Source organism: Leptopilina boulardi, unplaced genomic scaffold (genome assembly GCF_019393585.1).
Source record: "Leptopilina boulardi isolate dan_hultmark-lab unplaced genomic scaffold, ZJU_Lbou_2.1 LbouV2_278, whole genome shotgun sequence".
Lineage (NCBI taxonomy): Eukaryota > Metazoa > Arthropoda > Insecta > Hymenoptera > Figitidae > Leptopilina > Leptopilina boulardi.
Genome location: NW_026137838.1, coordinates 1,736,544 through 1,760,791, shown reverse-complemented (window position 1 = coordinate 1,760,791; position 24,248 = coordinate 1,736,544). Strand labels below are relative to the sequence as shown.

At 25.1% G+C, this 24,248-nt stretch overlaps 1 protein-coding gene across 1 annotated transcript in view; it reads right to left on the bottom strand.

Moving 5' to 3' along the window:
* The window catches only part of LOC127282065 (insulin-like receptor), a 94,141-nt gene that overhangs the window by 42,892 nt on the left and 27,001 nt on the right, over positions 1-24,248 (bottom strand). The window contains exons 3-4 of the mRNA XM_051306137.1: positions 21,833-21,883; positions 16,118-16,840 (exon numbers count right to left, since the gene is read on the bottom strand). Coding sequence (XP_051162094.1) covers positions 16,118-16,631 — 514 coding nt within the window. The 5' untranslated portion in view covers positions 16,632-16,840; positions 21,833-21,883. The remainder of the gene's footprint in view (positions 1-16,117; positions 16,841-21,832; positions 21,884-24,248) is intronic.

The following is a 24,248-nucleotide window of genomic DNA, read 5'->3' as shown; positions in this document are numbered from 1 at the left end:
AAATATTAAATTGCATATTTTTTAATAGCATACATTTTTCCATGCCGTTCACAATGTAAAATAGGACAATAACCTGATAAATCTTTTTGGTTAACAAAGAACATTTTACGTGTTTTCGAAATTTCAAAAGCATAAATATGTTCCTGAAAAGAGCAAGTTTTTAAGCTTTCGCAAAAAAATAAAATATCATTTTTTTTAGGAGAAATTAAAATTTCTTCGATCATTGCAAATTTTGGGAAAATGTTATTTTCTTCAACTTGGACAACAAAATTAGATTGGTATCTTGTATTATTCACTTTTATCCATTCAGTTGCGCGATATTCGTCGGTCTCTAAATTAAAATGAAACGAGGCATTTACAGTTTCCTCACTTAAGTCATATAAACGTCCAAAACTAATGTCTAATTTAAGACCTTTATTTGAAAGCAATGTATTCGAAGCAATCAATTGTTCCTTGATTGCTATTGTTTTACAGAGATTTACTCTGGTCGAAACTGAATTCGAAATTAATTTACCCTCTCGATGTTTTGCTTCTCCCCTTATAGCTTGAAGGAATTTAAGTGGTCCCATAATTTTTATAATTAAAGCGTAATGCAGCATGAAGTGATGCTTGGGTTTTAAGGGGCCAAATAATTCAATGTATAATTCGTGATGCTCGGTGATGAGACATGAAAAATATTCTAGCCACTCGATATCGAAACTTGGACACAGAACGAAGGAATAAATTCTTCGCAGTTTTAGCAACATCTGCCAGTATTTGTTATCTTCTGGAATTAGATGACCGAACATTACAGGCATATATGTGAAAAAAACACGCATCTCCGAAGCCGACATTTTCAAGTATTTGTTTCGCAATTGCTTCTCGGTTACGAGTGGAGGTATGGAAGTCTCAAATTGATAATTAAAATTTAATAATATCGAATTGAATTTTTCGAGATTTAAATTAATTTTTTTGTCATTAAAGATGAATTCATAGAAAGCAAGCCCAACTTCATGTGGTATGACGCATTCAGGAAGGTCATGCATGATATCGACAAGCTTATTTTTCGTACAATCATAAAATGGAATTTCATTAAAAACACACGACTCGTGAATTCCAGTATCTTTGAAAGAATCGCGATTGACATCGAAATCGTAATTAGACTCGTTTCTCAAATCAATACTCTCAACCTTAGTAGCGTATTGCGCTTCAGTGTAAGTTATTTTACAAAGCCTACAGTAATGATTGGCAACAAAGCTTCTACTGAAGCCCAAAATTCTGTTTAATCCTTGATTGTCACCAAAAATAGCTGCCAAAATAAAATGAACACGAACTTTTCTCGAATTAATTTCAACTAAAATGCCCTGGTCAAACAAGTATTTAAATTCTTCAATTAATTTTGAGAAAGCTATTTTATTGCCAACTTTTTCGTGATCGCTATTATGAAGTAGCATGGCAAGAAAAATATTTTCTAATTTGCCTCTAAATTCAGGTGGAATACACAAAAGTATGATGTATGTTCCCCCCAGCTTGTGTATACCGTTGTGAGATCCGAGACTGTTCCCAGTTTCATATTCATCGAAGAACATGCCTAAAGGAAGACAAATTTTTCCTTCCAAATTCTGAATATTTTGTTTCCACAACTCTGCCTGCACAATGTTTGAGATTACTGTGCTTTCTGTATCCAAAGAAGCCACGTATTCGAGAATACAATCCAGTACACCGTCCATTTCAAGAAATTGTTTTAAAAGAATCCGCAAAGGTATTACCTGTGAACATCTACTTTTAACGACCTCCTTTCCTCTAATCGATTCTATTTCTTCACTAATGGTGCATGAATTAGGATCAATAAAAGTCCCTGATTCGCGAAGATGTTTAAAACGTAGATATTCCGAGTTATATTTTTGTAAAACCAAAGGGAAAGCATTAAACATTGAATTTAATTCCTCCTGTTGGTTCTGAGGAACCGAATTTTCCACTAAAATTTGTTGCGTTTTATCTTGAAGAATTTTCAAAGGAACAGCAATTACATTCTTCATTTCATCCATGACGGTTTGAACGATGTACCTGGGAATTGCTGGCTTAGCGTACAAGTTGGAAATCATAATCTGCATTTGGATATTAATAAAATTCGAAAATTCTGCTTCCTCAGGGCTTGTAATGGGTGTATTTGAAAGATGATTTGAAGTACACTGTACTTGTTGCAAAGTACTCGGAACTTGTGAAAAACATGCACTTTTGACGACTTGTACAGTATTTTCAGCATGTTTCAAAGTGTTCGGTATTTTGTTCACACTACTTTGAGTGGAAATATTTTCATTTGTGGCATTGGTACTAATATTATTTGATTTGAGACTATTTAGTGAATTTCTTTCTTTCGAACCAGAGGCAGCAGAATTTGTATTAACGGAAGACGAGAGGGTCAGATTTTTTATATCTTCGAAATATGTTGGATGTTCGTTTTTAAAGTGACGTTTAAAAGAGTGTAGTGAGGAATACCGATTTTCACATGTCGGAACCGTACATTCATACAAACTATTCTCTCCAAGATTGTGGAATACACGCATGTGAGTGATAAAGTTTTTGAAGGAAGAAGTGCAGTGAACTTTGCATATGAAACAATTCATGATTACAATTGTTTTAAATTTACCATCAATGAAAGCAAAATCCTTGTTTTAAGTTATACAAAATTTTTAATTATGCTGTTTTCAATTATGCTCCTATTTCCATTATGACTAGTGACTTATACTGTTATATCACAGAACAATTAAGTAAACCAATATATTATGACTAACTTCAGTCTTAATTTCATAAAGAAAATCTCTTAAATCGGTAACTTTGAACTCATTGGTTAACAGTTTTAAGTAATAAAAAAACAAAAACGTAGAAACAATAGTAATGCGTAGAAAATTATCAGAATGTTTTAAAATACTGCTCCAGTCTACTGTGCAGAAACTTCTGCAAACAAAATTCAGATACTCTGATAAACTTAATGCTTCCTCGATTTTTTTAAACGAATCCCGTCCCATAAAAAATCTCTGAAAAAGTAAAAATTATGTAATTATTTAATTTAATAAGGTAAAAAAAAGTATTAAACGACTTACTTCAAAATAGGCTTTGCACTGCACAAGTCAACAGCAACTTCTTCTTGGGTCGAGCTTCTTAAGTCGCTTTCTGTGAAAATTTTGTACACATACTGTTGAATAAAATTCCACATGTGCATATTGACAGATGGATAACCCGCATCTAGAACTTGGTATATTTTAAAGAGGCAGTCCAATGCTTGTACGGGACCTGTCATTAGGTATCTTACACCGTCTACATAAATTGAAATAGAATCCGAAATATGTGAGGCGCTCCCAATTGAAACAATGAATGGTTGGAGTGTATCTCCACGTTTTCCAACAATGTGTTTTCTTCGATTTATTGCTTCATTCAGATCACTTAAATTCTGTAAAATAAAAATTAAAAACATTTGCAATTCCAAAAATAAATATTGAAATTTTTAATTTAACACATTTTACCTCAAGTCTAAGGTAAAACGATTCTACGGATTCTACATCTGACGGCCTGAAGTTTTTCTTTTCAATTTTATTTCTTACTGGACATCCACTGAACAGTCGAGGTAAATATTCCAGTACAAGTGCATCTACTAATAAAAAGTAATAATATAAATATAATTGTAAAAAATTTAATTATAATATTATTACTTTTAAAAATTGAATTTTCAACTACTGAAATTAGAAATAAAAATATATATTATGAACAGTAAAGAATAATAAACAAAGAAATTGCAAACAACTTAATATTGAAGTATTCGTTGTTAAAAATGGAATATCACGTACCATTTACTGATTGAAGTACATCTTCTTTAAAAAATTTCTTTTCAACAGCAATCTTCAAAACTGCAATTGACAAATGTTGCCAAACTGAATATATAGTTCTTTGATGATTTGGATATTTTATATTAAAATCAAGTAATAATAATTGACATCCAAATTGTGCTTTCAAAGCAGGAATCAACTCGAAGTATTCGTAAATGCTATGATTCTGCAAAAAATTCATTCGCTCCCCTCTGCAAAGCAGCCAGTTATCCTTTTGTTCTTCGTAAGTATCAACATTACTTTTCAAATATTCGAAAGCGGTTACAGAAAATTCATTTGTTGTGAAGCTGAGCTCTATTAATAAATAAAATGTAAAATATATGTAATATTGTAAAATATAATAAACAATGTCTCAAACTAAGTATTCATTTTTCTTGAAACTTGTCTTAATATCCAAATTAAAAATTATTAATACTTAAATACACACCATCACTGACATCTTTGGTGTAATAATCTCTTTCATCGTTTTCTTCGGTAAAACCTTGTAGGGCTCGCTGCAAAATGTGATATCTATTCCATAACTTCCCTTCGTTATAAGTTCTGCAACTACTTTTTGTTTTAGGCTTGGAAGGAATAAAGTAAATAGAAGCCTTCTCATTCGGATAATTTGCTACTATCTCATCAGCGACTTTTTGGAAGTATATTTTATCAATCCTAAACATAAAATAGTATATATATTTTTCCAAATGTACATATCAATTGGCATTAATAAGTCTCGTAACTACTTTCAACTACAATATTGAAAATTTTAATTAATTATTTCAATAATATTTTTCAGTTAAAAACGTGGGAAACTGTTAAAGCTGTTTAAAATGTTTGCAAAACATTTATCGAAGATTAATTGTTTAATTTTCGAAAAATTGTTAAGTAATTTAAAAAATTTTAAGTCAGAAAAATTCTTACAATTTGAATTCTAAATTTTTTCTTTAAGTCAAACATAAATAAATTTTTGCAAATCATAAAAAAATTATTTATTTTTTTTTGTTTACGTCTTACTACATAAAACAATGATATAAAAATTATATAAACTTACACATTGTTGTTAGAAAAATTTTTAAACAAGTATTCAACAACAGATCGAACTAAATGTTTCCTTGATTTTTTATTTAATATTTCTCCAGATTTGAGGGCGATTCTGCCATCGGAATTTGTCGCGAGATATGCTTTTAAACCCTAAAAATTAGTGTTGAAATTTAGCTGAATTACATTAAAAAATTTTATTAAGATATGGTGTTTATTTACATTGGGAAATAATGAGTTTGCCTGTAATGTGTTCGAAAAATTAACGTCATCCTCGATTTCAAATGAGTTTATATTTTCATTTCCCGAAGAATTAAAATTAAATGATGAAGCAATTCCAACTTCTTGAGAACCTTCAAATTGAGACCCTATATAATGAATTTTTTATAAAGATTAATAAAATTTAAAAAAAAATTTTCATCAGCTACTTTACACTTCATAAGTCACTTACTTTGGCTTTGATTATTATTATCAGGAATGACTTCTTGATTCTAGAAAAAAATTATATTCATATTATAATTCGTATTATATTCCTTTATTTGAAAGGAAAAAAGATTTTTAATATTGATTACGGTTATTTTAATATTTTAATTTAAAACTATCATACCGATTCTATATACTCGAAATATTTTTTCATGAATTTAATTCGCGTTCCTGCGAGTGGAATCAAGTCTTTAATCGTGCTTTCGTTTAGTATTAAAAACGCCTCATCATCAATTTCATTTTCTGAAAAATTCACATAAGAAATAATCTTTACATAAGTCACATTTCTCGTTTATATATATTAAAAATTTTGAAATTTTTCTGACTTTCAAACTATAAACAATATAGATACCTTCAAATGTTCGAATAACGACTTCTCCACAGTTCCACGATTTCAAAATATTTACATAATTTCGAGAAGACATCTTAAAGTCAATTTAATATCACTCCAATATAATGTTTAATATTGTTTATCATAATTAATTTCTTATTAAATTTTGAATAATTAATTAAAATGACTTAATAATATAATGTATCACTGCAATATAATTTTGATTTAATTTCGTATATTCTTAACTATGAGAATCAACGAATTTCAATGAGTAATTTGTCCGTCATAATAAGACACTTTTAACCTCAAAACTATTTTTTTACTTTATATAAAGTCAAATTCTACGATTTTCAAATTAAAATTCGTACTTAAGCCTGTACTGTTTGTGATTTATGTAAATAATTAAAAAAAAGGATAAAAAAACTCTTTTAATAACCTAACCTCAATATTAGACATAACACCATATATTAATTTTTTTAAACGTACCTACCTTTTTCACTAATTTCACTAATATAACAAATACAAAATACACTTTCATCTAATATACTTTCATATCAGTTTTTCCATTAAAATTTGAAATAAAACTAAAAATTTACTTTTACGCGAAACACATTCTTTCACGAGGCGAACGAATTTTGCAGTATGTCCATGTGGTGATCTTAGCGCGATCTTTGTGCGCAGAAGCTAATTCAAATTTTCTGCGCAGCTTTTATCCCTCCGTGCGTGAACGGGCAGAATATGAAAGCAGATTTCTTTTATTAATTCAAAAATATATTTCGAAGGACTATTAAACTCTCTTGATAAGACAGTTGAACATACATTTTTTGAACCTCTGAATTTAACACTCCAGTTTTCTCAGTGCAAATATTTGGTTTTTTCCTTCTTTATTCTCAAAATTTCCTAAATTACTTATAACCGCTCGGTATCATATACAGAGTGATAAAAAAGTACCGAACACTTCAAAAAAAAAAAAATTTCTACTGCGACTTTTTTTTTATTTTTTTTAAATAAATCACGAAACTACACTTAGGGAAATGATTTATTTGAACTAAATAAAATATATTTGCCATGGAACAAAATAGTTACCTAAAACAACGAAAAATTACACTAAAATAGCGAAACCCACTTGGAAAGATTCCCCGGAAAGTGCCCCCTGGAGGTTCTATCAGAATTCCGCCGGAACTTCCAACGTAATTCCGTCGATATGTGACGCTACACGAGAGAAGGGACCTTAAGTCAAAAAAATTTTAGGTTATGTTTATGATTTTTAAAGTGAAAATACTGACATAAAATCTACTCTTCATACAAAACATTTATGTTTAAATATAAAAAATTTAATAAAAACTAATTTTGACTTTACCTAATTAAACAGAAACTATATATTTATCAAGGTAAAACTATCACTATAAACATAACCTAAAATTTTTTTTAAACGAAAAGTCCCTTCTTTCTTGGATCATTATATATTTTTAGAACATTTGTGAAAATAGATTTTTCAATCAAGGCCAATAAAACCTTGCGGTTATCAAATTTGCAGTTCCTTGGCAAATAGCCTTTTTCTATATAGACAACTTTTCCAATTAGTGGTGCCATTTCGGTTTGCTAATATATAAGATCGTCATTTATGTGCGCGGTAAATAAATAATACATATGGTACTGTTTGAATTTCCTCATTATAATAAAATCACACGCGCTCTTTTAGCTCCTATCATGCTATTAAAAAAAATTTTAACCTACTTTTTTTTTTTTTTTTGACAAAATATTATCATAGCGATATGTTAAGAAAAACCGTTCAAATATCAAAAAATTGATAAGCAATATTTTATGGTGTCATTTCAATCGTTTAAACTAAATGTAGATCAGAAAATCAAAGTCGAGTTACAGGAATAGCAAGGGTCAATGAACTTATTATACAATTCAAATGAAAACAAATGTAAACACCACAATAGAGATTCAATGAAAATTTTATCTATCGATTTTAATTATTTATAACTCTTGGTACTAATATTTTTAATATTTAATATTCGCGGTTATATATATATTACTCTCTAAATCTGAATTATAGTAGTTTTCTACTAATGAAAGAGTGCGTATTCGTTTACCAATTGAATTAGTAAAAGTTTTGACTAATTTGTAGTAAAAAAAAACTACTAATTGCTAGTAGAAAATTACTAATTCATGAAGTAAATCGTATTTTTTACTATTTTAAATTAGTAAGCCGATTTACTCCATGAATTAGTAGTTTTCTACTAGGAATTAGGAATTTTCTACTAGAAATTAGTAGTTTTCTACTAGAAATTAGTAGTTTTCTACCAGGAATTAGTAGTTTCTACTAGAAATTAGTAGTTTTCTACCAGGAATTAGTAGTCTTCTACTAGGAATTAGGAATTTTGTACTAGAAATTAGTAGTTTTCTACTAGGAATTACTAGTTTTTTTTTTTACTAGGAATTACTAGTCTTCTACTAGGAATTAGTAGTTTTCTACTAGAAAATATTAGTTTTCTACTAGGAATTAGTAGTTTTCTACTAAAAAAAGAGTCAAAACTATTACTAATTACTAATTAAACTGCTACTAATTAGTAGAAAACTACTAATTCAGATTTAAAGAGTAATATTCAATTTTGGCAGAGAGAGAAAATAAATAAATTATTATTATTATTTACTCTAAAAATCTGAATTAGTAAAAATGTTTACTAATTTAAATTAGTAACTCACTTTTTGCTTCTGAATTAGTAAAATTTAACTAATTATTAGTAACTTTTACTAACAATTAGTAAAATTTAACTAATTATTAGTAACTTTTACTATCAATTAGTAAAATTTAACTAATTCTAATGCAAAAAGTGAGTCACTTATTTAAATTAAGTAAACATTTTTACTACTCTCTAAATCTGAACCAGTAGAAATTTTACTAATTCAATCAGTACTTTTCATTTTAATTGAAGTTTCAGTTATTTTTTGAAATTTACTAATATAATTAGTGAATATTCAAGCAATAGAAAATAACTTACACTGAAAAAAAATTTATTTGATTCAAATACTCAATTACTTGAGTATTATCAAATAAATATTTATTTGAACCAAATAATTTTTATTTGAATTAAATAAATTGCATTTGAACCAATAATTTCTGTATTTGAAACAAATATCATTTAATTGACTCAAATAATAATTATTTGATACAAATAAATATTTATTTGATAATAGTCAAGTAATCGAGTATTTGAACCAAATAAATTTTTTTTTCAGTGTAGGTAAATCAGCAATTTGTATATAACATAACCTTTAAAATTAACTATTAAATCAGTAGATTTTGTGGCCGCCGCCATATATTTATATTACTGATTCAATCAGTAATTGATATTTTACTAATTGAATCAGTAAATTTCTACTAATTGTCAGTTGCTCAATTCTCGCTATGGCAATTAGTAGATTTCTACTGCTAATCAGTAAAATATGACTGACTCAGATTTAGAGAGTAATTATATTAATATTTAAGTAAATTACTATCGAGATGAATATTCAATTTAATATTTATTATTACCAATTAGCGTTGTAACTAATTAATATATAAATACTAAATTATTTATTTATTTCAGAAAAAAAATTTGATTTTAATTTCAGCATAATTTTTCCACTTTTTTACTCTCTAAATCTGAATTAGTAAAAATGTTTACTAATTTAAATTAGTGACTCACTTTTTGCTTTAGAATTAAGTTAAATTTTACTAATTGTTAGTAAAAAAAAAGTTACTAATAATTAGTAAAATTTTACTAATTCAAAAGCAAAAAGTGAGTCACTTATTTAAATTAGTAAACTTTTTTTACTAATTCAAATTTAGAGAGTAAAATTAAAAAAATAAAATAAAAATTGACAAATTTTTTTTAAATCAACAAAATTTCCAAATCTATAGTCTGAAGTGAATTTAATTTAAATGGCCTTTGCCTTTGCAATTCTTCGAATCGAATTCGCCTACGCTCAAATCAATGACTGCTGTTGTTGTCGTCTTCGTCGTCGTTGTTGTCAACAGGGTTTTAAAACCTCGAGTTTCTTTCCTATATCTATACGTATAGAGAGACAGTTTAATTGACACCCTACGCAATCACCTTCATACGACCTTAGTGATAAAAGAAAAAGAGTAAAAAAAAAATAATACTATTTTCTCTTCAACTCGCCTATATATATATATATTACAATATTCTATATAGATATCTATATATTATACAATCGTCAGACGCGACACGTCTACCGTGAAAAACAATTCCAAACCAAATCCATATATAAAAATCAGTCTCTAATCATAAATGAAACTAGATCTAATGTATTTTAAATTAAAGACAATTTTATTCTCTATAAAAATTTGGCGAGAAAAAAAAATTCCCTTCAATTTTTCAACAATAAAAATAATTGAATTTTTTAATAATTAATAATAATTTTTAATTCAAAAATAAAAATAAATTTTTTAACAATAAAATAAAAATTTTTAATAATAAAAATAATTAAATTTAACAATTGAAGGACCAAAAGAGATTACGTGTGATTTTCATTGGCCTCGCGTTCAGCGTGTTTCCAGCTATTCCAGGGGGGGGGGGGACAATGAAAAGCTAAGCCCTTTTAGTTTGCCGGCGGTTCAAAATTTTTAATAATAAAAATAATTTAAGTTTTTAACAATAAGAATAATTAAATTTTGTAGCAATAAAAACAATTACATTTTGTAACAATAAAAATTACATTTTTTAAATTTGAAAATAATTATTTTTTTATTGAAATTAAAAAATGGAATTATTAAAAAAAATTTCTATATTTTTTTGAAAAATTCAGGAAAAATGTATTTTGAATTTTACACTGTGATTCATGGATACAACAGTTTGACTCAATTTTTATATATATATATGTATTTGGTTGTTCAGCTTCTTATGTGTGTATTTATCTCGGCGCCGATACATGATTGTCACTCACATCGTGCACGATATTGTTTTTAAACTATAGCTATTGAATAACAGGTTTCCTTTCTTAGAAAATCTTTTTCCACTTTTTGCAAATTGAAATGCCGTCGCATTTGAAGTCTCGCATAAATAGAAGAGAACAAGAAAATAAACACTCTTAATTAGAAATAAGTATAACAAAATAATTAATCACAAATAACTAAAATCTTCAATTTATTATTTAAATAAAAAAAAAAACGAAATTAATTAGAAGATATAAAAATGAATTTGGCTTGTTGGTTATAGAACTCATCTCGACTCATGTGCCTAAGATTCGGGGTTCGAATCCCCGCAAAATAAAAAAAATAAATCCATATTAAATAATTTTTTAAAAATATATAAAAGGTAAACCCACTTGGAAAGATTCCCCGGAAAGTGCCCCCTGGAGGTTCTATTAGAATTCCGCCGGAACTTCCAACGTAATTCGGACGCAGTTCCGACGGAATTCCAAAGAATTTCCGATGGGATTCCGACGGAATTAGAACTCTAAAAATGTTGAAAAATAATTAATCGGAATTCCGACGGAATTACGTTGAAAATTCCGGCGGAATTCTGATAGAACCTCCAGGGGGCACTTTCCGGGGAATCTTTCCAAGTGGGTTTACCTTTTATATATTTTTAAAAATTATTTAATATGGATTTTTTTTTATTTTGCGGGGATTCGAACCCCGAACCGCCGGAACTTCCAACGTAATTCCGACGGAATTCAGATTAATTTTTTTTCAAAATTTTTATAGTCCTAATTCCGTCAGAATACCGTCGGAATCCCATCGGAAATTATTCGGAACTCCGATGGAATTCCAACGGAATTACATTGGAAGTTCCGGCGTAATTCTGATAGAACCTCCAGGAGGCACTTTCCGGGGAATCTTTCCAAGTGGGAATGATATACCAGAAATGTTGGGAGATTCAAACGCAAAAAAAAAAAAAAAACGTAGGAAGAATTTAATGAAGAGAGAAACGGAAGGGGGAAAAAGATCCAACGAGTCACGACTGGGTGATATATTTTACTCTTTCCGCCCCGGAAACAGTGTGTGTACTAAATCCGCTTTACACGTGCGCCTAAAAACCAAGTACGCAAACCTTATATGAGAATTCAATGTTTTTTTTCTCTTTCTTTTTTTCTTTTCCTTCTGTTTTATTTTATTTTATTTTTTTTATTTTATTTAGTAAAAATCCCAGTACTTTAGGAATGTAAAATTTAGTCAAACGCAACTGACGATTGTGTTATTCCGTCACCAATTAATGACCTCGTTCTTATCCCGCGACACGTGCTACATCATTCAGACTGTTTTTTTTCCTCTTTCTCGCGCGCTCACCTTTACACCCATCATTTATTATTCTTTAAAACACAAATACAAAAGCAAATTTTTGAAAAACAATTTTATAAAAAATTTTCTTCATAAAATAAAAAATTAAAATTTTTTTATGGAAAAAATAATTTTTAAATTTTAGTTACTTGAAATTATTATGATATATTATATGACAATAGAAGAGAAGACAATTAGAAAAGCGCGAGAGGAAAAAAAAAAACATTGAATTGTCAGTGGTACAAATAACACTTCCAACAACATAACGTGAGAGGAAAGAAGTACCGGATGAAATCATTTTGCACAACCAATCTTGCTTTGTTGATAATCACGCATGTCAGTGTATATATACCAACTATTTCTCTCTCTCTCTATATATATATATTTATGCCCCTAGTCATAAAAAAATCATTGCAATTTTTATTTCCGATAAACACTGACATTGAAACCCTTTTTTTAAATTAATACAGGCCTCGGATCGACTTAAAGGCACAAAAAAAGTCGTTTTAGTCGATTTATATTCCAAAAAAAAGTCGAAAAAGTCGATTTTTTTTATTTTAACAAAAATATTTTACAGATTTTTAAATAAATTTTTTTTTTAAATAATAATACTTTTGTAAGGGTTAAAATTGAAATTTTTAGAAATAATTGAATTTACAAAGATTTTGTTAATTTGCAGATGAAAATTAAATTTTACAGAACTAAAAATAATTTATCAAATATTATTATAGATAACATTTTTTAAAAATAATTGAATTTTCAAAGATTTACTATTGAGATTTTTTTAAATTAATTGAATTTAAAGTGATTTTTAATTAAAATTTTTTGATGATTTCACTAAAAAATTTTTTTTTTAGAAATTGCGGACAAAAATACAATAATTTTGAAAACCATTTTTAATTGAAAAATGGTTTCAGATATAGTTGAATTTTCAAAGAATATTACAAAAATAGTTAAAAATATTTGAAGTTCCTTAGAATTATAATTGAAATTATTAAATTTCAAAAAAATTTTAGAAATAATTAAATTTTAGAGGCTTTTAAATTCAAATTTTTGAAAATAATTGAATTTTTAATTGAAATTTTGGATAATAATTCAATTTTTGTTGATTTTTGATTGAAAATTTTGATAATAATTATTGAATAAAAATTTTTGAGTATAATTGAATTTTAGTTGATTTTGAATGGAAAATTCGGAAAATAATTAAATTTTGATTTTAAATTGAAAATTTAAAAAATAATTGAATTTTAAAAGATTTTGAATTGAAAATTTTGAAAATAATTGAATTTTCTTTGATTTTGAATTGAAATTTTGGAAAATAATTGAATTTCAATTGAAATTTTGGATAATAATTTAATTTTAGTTGATTGAAAATTTTGATAATAATTAATTTTCGATAATAATTTAATTTTTTTAGTTGATTTTGAATTGAAATTTTTGAAAATAATTGAATTTTATTTGATTTTGAATTGATTTACGGTTTTGAATTAAAAATTTTTGATAATTTTATTTGATATTTTTTTTAAATTATAAACAATTGTTTAATTTCATAAAAATTTTAATTGACAAATAATTTGAAATAATTAATTTAGTGAAGAATTTTAGTTAAAAATTTGTTAAATAATTGAAATAAAGAAGATTTGCATTTTATACTAAAATTTTATTGAAATAAGTCGAAAAAAGTCGGAAATAGTCGAAAAAGTCGTATAATCCGAGGCCTGTTAATATTTTAATTATTATATAGTTTCAAAATGTTAATTATTACAAACATACAAATAAAAATAATATTATAAATGCAAAAATCGATTTAAAAACAAAAACAAAAAAGTATACCAAATTGCAAATATCGAATTAATTATATATTTTTTCATCATAAAATATGTTAACTATAGTAATTGGCATCAATACTTCGTTATCATTTCCTGAAATTATAGACCAATTAACTCATTATTGTAATAAAGGGACCATTTGGTTCGCTGCACACGTTAATTATCTTCCAATTTTAATATCTAATAATTATGGAGTAAACAACCTTTAACATTTTGATACAATCGATTCACGAAACAATAATGAATGTGACGTGAGAAGCACTTGATTGCAAAATTTAAATTAATTATACCAATAATTATTATAATCATAAATATATAATAAAAAAAATAATATATAAATAAATTTGTTGTTTTTTTTTATTATTTTTATTTGTATGTTTGTAAAAAAATTTTTTTGCAAAATTGCAAAAAAAAAAACCCCCGATTCACTGTTATTATGTATCACGTGTACTCTAAATATTATAATATTTCGCAAAATTGCTTACTCTGTTTTCATAATCAACGAACTGTGTTATTATTATATTCATTGTCTGCCTTTCGGTCGGTAGACTATGAACTTCGAACGATAATGAGAAACATGACTAACGATTATAAAACTTTCTCAATGATCTATTATCGAGCTCAATGAAGTGAATATATAGATAAGTATCAAAAAAAAATTTCATTTTCATTACAATTTCGTTAATTTCATATATTATTCATTATTTAAATAAAAAAAAAAATTTCAACAATAAAATAATTACAATTAAACTAGAATAATTAAAATATCAATTTACTCATTGGTTTAATGACCTTATGATTGACATGAATGCGATTATAAATAAAATGATAATTAAAAATAAAATTTATTGCAAAATTGATATTATTTTTAAATAATAATAATAATACTAAAAAATTGTATTTAAAATTTAGGGGAAAAAAAGAAGAAAATTTTTCCTCTTCATTCATGTTTAATGTAAAAGAGTCTTTCAAAATGTAACTTTTTCTCAAAAAAAAAAAAAGAGAAAAAAAAACGTTGCAAGTCAGATTTGCGAGATGTCACTTTAACTTTTATTTTAAACGGTCTCTTATTTTCTTTATAAACTCTTCTTCTCAAGTCAGAATAGAGCTTGTCACGTTTTCTTCGCAAAAGTTTTTTTTTTTCTCTTTTTTTCTTCAACGAACTTTGTTTACTAAGCTCGCGAACGAAGAATTCGCATGTAAATTGCCAAAACCAAAAATTTTGCACCAACATCAAATAATTTTGATATAATAATAATATAACAATAATAATAATAATTGAATCAAATAATTTTTACTTGAACCAAATATAACTTTTACTTGAACCAAATAATTTTTACAAACATCAAATAAATATTTACTTGAACAAAATAATTTTTATTTAAGTCAAAAAATAATTTACTTGAACCAAATTATTTTTTATTTGAGTTAAATAAATATTTAATTGAACCAAAATATTTTTATTCGAGCCAAATATTATTTACTTGAACCAAATAATTTTTACTTGAACCAAATAAATATTTCCTTGAACCAAAAAATTTTTACATACGTCAAATAAATATTAACTTGAACAAAATAATTTTTATTTAAATTAAATAAATATTTAATTGAAGCAAATAATTTTTATTCCAATTAAATAAATAATAATAATAATAATTTATTTCAATTAAATAAATTGTATTTAAAACAAATACCATTTAATTGACTCAAAAAAAAAAATAAAAAATTATTTAGTTCAAGGGAATATTTATTTGGCAATAATTAATCGATTATTTGAACCAAATAAATTTTTTTTTCAATGTATTTAAATTAGTGTTAATTTATGTAAATAAAAATATATTGGCTTCAAAGAAAAATAATAATTTATGATTCAAATAATTTGCACCAAATAAAATTTTTCAATTAAAAATATATTTTAAAAATAAATTATTTGATTTCGAATAAAAAATCTGTTTTTCTTTTAAAAAAAGAAGAATTTAAAAAAAAAATGTTCTCAACGTTCGAATAAACAAAAAATTTATTTACTACTTTTTTTGTAAATTTTAATTTATTTCTATATTCAAAAATAAATAAATTATTTTTTAAATCATCAATGATAAAGTACGCACAACATGATCAACGATTTTTATAGAAATAATTTTTATTTAAAGGAAAAATTTCTAAAAAATTTCAGCTCAAAAATATTATTCACCGTTGTTTATTAATTAAAAAATTTGAAACAAATTTTTAGGTTCAATTTGAACGTTTGGAAAAATGGTAAAAAAAAAATCATTGATAAAAGAAAAAAAGGACTCACCACCGGACTTATTGATTCTTCCACTCGATTTCTGAAGTTTAGCGATACTTGGCGAAACGAAGGTCAGCAACAACAATAATGGAACAATCAGCCAAATGAGTCTTCGCACAGTTTTCTTGGCACTGGTCCATCTCACAACACTTGAAACACACCTTAAACAACGACCCTCGTTCACACAACTTCGACATCGATGTCCCTTAACACTTTCAATGACGTTAGTCCTCGACACACAATTATTTCGACGTCTGAACCGATTCTTGTCCAGGCACTTACAACAACAACAACAACAACAAGAACAACAGTCTTTTTCAATAGACTCCATTGGCAAACTATGGAGTCGTTGACAGGCTTTACAAAATGTTTCCGCTATTTTGCAATCCTGAGACGATAATGATGATAATGATAATGATGATGATGATGATGATGAGTCGAAAGCACCAGGACAGTAGCAGCAACGATCCTTAATCTCATCAGCGGATCTCGCCGAAGAGATCATTGAATCGTTTAAATTCATCTTTTTGTGATGAAAGATGAGATTTATTTATATATTACAATTGTCGTCTTTTGATTCGCGAGTTTCACTCGAAAAAAATTTTCAAGACTCCATTCTTCATTTTTTTTTTGTTTTGGGAGAATCGCATCGTTTTGGGCTCCGATTATGCCCGACACGAAAATCGACACTGCAATTCCATAATCATTGGCTAATGATCATGGTTCTTCATTCTGAAAATAAAAATCAATTTATCAACAAAATTTAAAATTAAATTTAATTATTAAATAAATATTAAATAATTATTTTTAAAAAATTCTAAAATTCATTAAATTAAACAGTTAAATTTTGTTACGTCAATTAAAAAATTTTATTCACCCGAAAAAAATTATTCTCCGAGAAATATTCTCTATTTTCTTTTATCCATACTTCTACACTCAGAGAAATGGTATATTTGTCTCCGAGCCTATACTAACTCATTTATTTGTTGCAAATATATTTTATTTCATTGAAATAAAAAATTTATTTGAGGCAAAGAAAAATTTATTTCTGACAAATAAAACTTTTATTTACGCCAAATAAATAAGTTAGTAGGCTCTGAGACAAATATACGCGTTTATTTAACTCAAATATATTTTATTTGGTTCAAATAAATCATTTCTCTGCGTGTATAATGTATTTTTTATTTTCTAATTTTTTTCAATAATTTAATATTGTTAAATATTATTTATCAATTAAATATATAAATTTAAAATAAATAATTCTTATCAAATAATTAAAATAATTTTCTGTAAATTAATAAAAAAAATTTCTAAAAAAAAAATGAAAAGACAAAAATTACTGCAATTTTCGTGAAAAAAATAGAAAAAGAAAAAAATTTGCCGGTGAAAAATTTATCCTCTATATATAGAAGAGAATCTCTCGTGAAGGATATGAATGATTTCTACAAGAATCGGCTGGAGGACTCTCATTCAGACTCGGCTCGAGTATTACAAGAGTAGAAACTTCAGCTTTACGGAATGAAGCTCTAATGACGCGCGCACTCGCGGAAAAAAAATTCGCTCAACCTCTCTCTCTCTCACTCACTCTTTTTCTCTCAATATTAAGGGAGAGATGAAAAAAAAAAGAATATAGGTACGTGAATGCCGTGAGTATTTTCTGAAAGGGATCTCTACCATTAAAAAAGAAATGAGGTTACTTTTGTTTCATTTTTAGAATATGCTCGCGGATTTTACTCTTTTCCCTTACTTTTAGACTATATATATATATATATATTAATTCATTAAAATTTTCATTCAATAATACTGCAAAAAAAGGAGAAAATCGTATATTTACGAAATAAATTTTGTCATTTTTAAAAAAAATTTATCTAGTAAAAAATAAAAAAATAAATAAAGAAATGACATGAATTAATTAATAAGTGAATAAATTAATTAATAAAATATTTAATAATAAATTAATTAACACAGTAATATATTAGTTAATTATTTAGTAAATTAATTATTAAATAAAATAAATAATTTAATAAAATAATTAATTAATTAATAAAATAGTTTAAAAAAATATATTAAATTAATTAATTACTGAATAAATTACCGTCGTTGTCCCAGTTTCCGTCTATTTTGACAAATATCGCGTACAATAATTTAAATTACTTTTGAATAATTTTATTCTTTTTGGCATACAATGGACTGTATTAGTTTAAGTAAACAAATAAAAGAAAATAATATTTTTATAAATGCCATCTTCAAAATTAAACTGTACGGAATCTGGGACAGCATCGGTAATTAAAAAAAGAATTAATTAATAAATAAATACATAAATAAATTCATTCATTCATTAATAAATGAATAAAATTACAATTAAATAAAAAAATTAATACATAGGTACACACTGAAAAAAAAATTTATTTGATTCAAATACCGGTGTATTTGGTTATTATCAAATAAATATTTACTTGAATCAAATATTTCAGTATTTTGAAGCAAATATCATTTATTTGATTCAAATAAGAAATATTTGATTCAAGTAAATATTTATTTGATAATAACCAAATACACCGGTATTTGAATCAAATAAATTTTTTTTCAGTGCATTAATAAACTAATTAATTAATAAATGAATTATTTAATAAATTAATTCTTCAATGAATAAATTAATGAACAATTGACTGAATTAATAAACAAATAAATAATTGAACAAATTAGTAAATAAATTAATGAATAAATTGTTAAATATTAGTAAATTAGTAATTAGTAAATAAATAAATTAATAATTAAATAAATTAATGAATAAATGAATTAATAAACTAATTAATAAATAAATAATTAAACAAATTAATTCATTAATTAAAAATTCAATTCAGAACAATTTAGACCTACATCGCTTGTACCAGTTCCTTTATCTAACAAACATATTCTAATTAATGGAATTCGATTAACATTCTTAAAATATTTTGTCCTAAATCAATATATCGACAACATTTTTATTTCTAAAATACAAAAAAAAATCTCGACTCTTGTGCGGTATTTAAGAATTCTCATGGATTATATAAAAAAAAAAATTCCACATTTGTTTGTAGGGAAAAATATTTGAAAAATCCTACAATAAATTACAGGAGTTTTTTTTTTTTAAAGTTCTTTTTTCATATAATGTTTTACATGTTCATGTGCCCGATAGAGTTTAATTCTCAAAGCTTTAGGTGTCAGAAAAGTCTTTTTTTTTTCCTCCTCTCTCTCACATATTCATATTACAAGTTGTATGGAAGCCGAACGAGCGCTAAAATGCAAACGACGTCGTAAGCCGATTCGTAAAACACGCGAGCAACGTTAAGTTATACATTAAGCCGGGTAAAGAATGGCATGGAGTTTCCTCTAAGATATAAAGGATGCATAAACGTATATATAATAGGTATATTAAGAATAACGTATTTTTATCTATAAATAACAGATAATAATGGAAAAAGGTTTTTTTCCAAAATTGAATAAACATTTTTTCAATTTAAACAAATTTATAATTTTTTTTTAAACCGTTTTTTGAATTTTTCTCTAGGCCTTTTTTTAAATTAATTTTTGTATTATTATTAATTAATTTATTATTATTATTATTATTATTATTGTAATTTTGTTATTGTTAATTTTTGTATTATTAATTTATTTATTATTTTACCATTATTAATTATTATTATTATTATTGAACAGATTTTGTTTTATTATTATTTATAAAGCAATAGATAGAAAAACAAAAAGAGAAAAAGTTGTTTGCAGGAAAATTATTTGATTTTGCGAAAAAATAAAAAAAAAAAAAAAAAAGAAGGAAAAAATAATAATCTGCTGTGGGAGTTGAGTATGCGCCACGTCAATAATAAAGTCACATTTCGCGCTATATATGTCAGAATTGGGGTGACATTAATCCTGGGATGGAGTGTAGTAGCAGGATGCTTCATCCTAGCGCACACGATCGATCGTCAGCAGCACACCAAAATTTTGCGATGAATTTCAAGTGCCACGTGTATATTTCCTGCCCCGCGTGTCATATGACATGAATGAATTACTAAAATATGGAATTTTCTCTCTATTACGAATCCAATCTAACAGTGTATATAACACTTCCTGATTTCAAAGTTAAAGTTAATTTTTTTCCTTTCTTTTTTATAACCGAAAATTGGTTTTTTTTTTTTTTTATCAGGGGCAAAATAGTCAACATGTCCCTTGAGAACACTTCAAATACAATATTTTAAGTATATGTATTCCTATGATAAAAATACATATCAAAAAAAGAAGAGACTTGATCTTTTTTTTTACGAGGTCACAATTTTTTTTTTTTTTTTTTTTTATCGCAAATAAAAAATTGTAAATATAAAAAAGGGGAAGAAACGCACGTGTGTGTTTTATATGGAAAAAAGGAAAAGTTTTTTGAATTGAAAAAAAAACAATCAAAAAAATCTATATATGGAAATAAATTATTATAAAAATAAAATTTATTTATTATTATTAATAATAATAATTATTATTTATTTTTATAATTTTTTATATTTCAGTAAATAATAAATAGATTATTAGGAGAAATTTTTTTTATAATTTTCCGCTTCAATTTAGGGGCTTTAGCTATTTTCTGTTTTTTTATTTTTTGATCGTTGAAAATTTTTTTTTACCACCATAATATATTTGACAAAATTTTCGAAGTAACTGATATAGTATTTTGCGGTAAATATACATATATATATTATGCTTTTAGTGACACTCTCGCGACGAACTGTGAACTGTGTTATAGGCAGAAGCCACAACCTCGACGGCCACAACAACAATGTTTCTGAGCCAGCTTCGTTACTTAACTATATATGGCAAATACTTTATATATATACTTTTCATTATATTCTTTACGATTCGAGAACAATGAAGAACAATTACAACCAGGAGAGAGAGAGAGAGGAAAAAAAATCAAGAAGCGAAGAACTTCTGCCGGAATTTATATATATATATAAAAAATAGAATTCGCGTCGCTTAAATTGGAGAATTTTGTACTTATTTGGAATTATAATAACGCGGTACTCTATTGGTTTCAACTTTCTACTATCATTTTTATTCTATTTTTTTTTTTGAATTTTAAAAAAAATTATTTACAACAAAATAAAAAATTTGTTTCTATAAATGGAATTAAAAAAATTTTTAATATTCCTAATAAAATATAATTTATCTAAAATATTTCTTTCAAATCGAAAAATTAATTATTATTATTATTATAAATTATTACAATGAAAAAAAAATTTATTTGATTCAAATACCGGTGTATTTGGTTATTATCAAATAAATATTTACTTGAATCAAATATATTTTTTATTTGAATCAAATAAATTGTATTTGCTTCAAATACTGAAATATTTGATTCAAATAAATAACGAGGCTGAAGTACGCAACGTTTATATAAATGATTTTTAAAGAAATAATTTTTTAAAATGAAAAATTCTATAATTTTTTGCCTAAAAAATATTTCTTGTCGTTTTCATTAATCAACAAATTATAAAAAAATATTTTTTAGGCAAAAAATTATAGAATTTTTTATTTTAAAAAATTATTTATTTAAAAATCGTTTATAGAAACGTTGCGTACTTCAGCTTCGTAATAAATATTTATTTGATAATAACCAAATACACCGGTATTTGAATCAAATAAATTTTTTTTTCAGTGTACTATATATAATTCAATAAAATTATAAATTCAACTCACTTTTTGGGAATCAACTCCTTCGCGAGGCACTTTGAAAACTACATCATGAATCTGTAAAATAAAAAATTAACATTTATTATTAACAAAAACTAGAAAAATTAAAAATATTCAATTTTGTAACATGAAATTAATAACAAGCGAAAATTAAAAAATAAAGCAGATAAAATTAAAACAATTTTTATTATCCTTTTTAACGAAAAATAAATTTATTATAACGCATACGCAAAACAAAAACAAAAATTGCATAAATTGTCTATCAAATTTTCACAAGTAAATATTTGTTTATTTAAAAAAATTATTTTTTTTCTATTCAACAAATTAATTAATTATAAAATAAAATTACGTATAATTATTTATAATTTTAATTTTATTACATATTTATAGGTACGTAATTATTTTTTTTCTGTAATATAAAATTAATTTTAAATTTTAATTAAAATTAAAAAATAAAATTAATTTTAAATTTTAATTATAATTAAAATTAATTTAAATTTTAATTATAATTAAAATTAATTTAAATTTTAATTAAAATTAAAATTAATTTAAATTTTAATTATAATTAAAATTAATTTAAATTTTAATTAAAATTAATTTTCATATAAATTTTTGAATTAAAAATGAACATTGACCGATTTAGTTATTTTTTTGTTCGCCTATATATATATTGGACAATTTTGTGGAAAATCGTAATTTTCGATGGTCAACGAACAGTGTCTCGATACCAAGTGACCGAAATGTGTGCGTTATTTTGGTTGGATGAACGATCTCATGCATCGTCTATGCTACATTTTCAGTGGGGCAGAAACCTGCGAATGGCACTTTCTCACGCGTCGTTAGATAGATTACGTATTATTATACGTAAACCACCTCCTAAACCTCTGAAGAGCAAAATGCGAGCCAAGTCAAGGAATATGAAACTTTGAGAGAGAAGAGAAGACGCCCGTTTATTGTGGTTAAGGAAGTTTTGGTTCAGTTTCAAGTTACCTATTATCATCTCTGTGTATTATAACTTTGCGAATTTGTATATTATATAAAAAAAAAAAAATTCTCACTAAAATTCAATTTATAATTACAATAGAAAATATATTTTAATTGCTGCAAAATTTTTATCATAAATATTTTACGAAATAATTTCAATATTATAAGTTGAAATCAACTTGAAAATTTTGACAACTTATAAAATATTGAAAAAATTAATAATTAATAATAATAATAATTAACAATAATTAATTAATTAATAATTAATTAATTAATAATTTGTTATTATTAATATAATAATAATAATTATAATAATAAATAATTTAAAATTATAATAATTTAATAAACGTTAAAATGTTTTTTTTTATACTTTTTATTGTAGTAATTTTTAATGCGAAAAAATTATTTCAATTAAAACATAAAAATTTATATTTTCAAAATGTCCTGCAGATTTCAGTTCAACAATTTTTGAATTATATAAACAATTTTCAAAAGAAAGTTATATATTCACAAAAGATTAATATCTCTCAAACGATTCAATATATAACTTACATATTAAAGGAATTTTAATAATTCTAGTCATACTGACTATTTCTTATTTGTGAGAATCCGGAATGCCATGTTTTTCAACTTCCTCATTATATATACAAGTTGCAAAGACATTACTTTAATTATACAGAATTTTTGCAAAAAAAAAACCATTTTTTTTCTATACATTAATTTGTTACATAACTAGAATTATAATTAGTTTACAAAAAATATATTAATTTTCCTTCACTTTAAAAAAAATTTGATTCCAAATAATCGACTATTATCAAATAAATATTTACCTTAATCAATTTTATTTGAAAGAAATACGAAGAAGAAAAAAACATAAATTCTATTTATTGTTGCCATTTTGAATGGTTACAAAGGTATGAATAAACGATTTAAAGTTAATGAATTAAGGTTTAGGTTAAATATGATTCGATTAAAAATAGATTTTTTTCAATGAGAGACAATAATTAATTTATTGGATTGAAAGGGGTCAGGGCACTGATAGCAATGGACCATATTATAGAGGCACGAGGCTCAAAATTATTATTATTATTATTATTATTATCATCCGGATAGTCGATTAAATCACTCACGGTATATGTATCAACCCTGACCCATGGTACGTGCCCGAAATAATTTGCTTAAATAAGTTTAAGTAACAAATGACAATCTCTGATATGTCGCGACGAATATAATAACAAAATTGAAAGAAACAATTTACTCCATTTATCATCAATATATATAGAAACCAATTGAATATTATTTTCCTCTAAAATTACTTTTAGTTTAAATTTTTTTTTTTTTTTAATTTATAACTTGTAAAAATTTACTATTTTGGTAAAAAAAAAAAAAATAATATATTGATAAAGGGCTTATAATATCAGTTTAGTTTCTCAAGCAA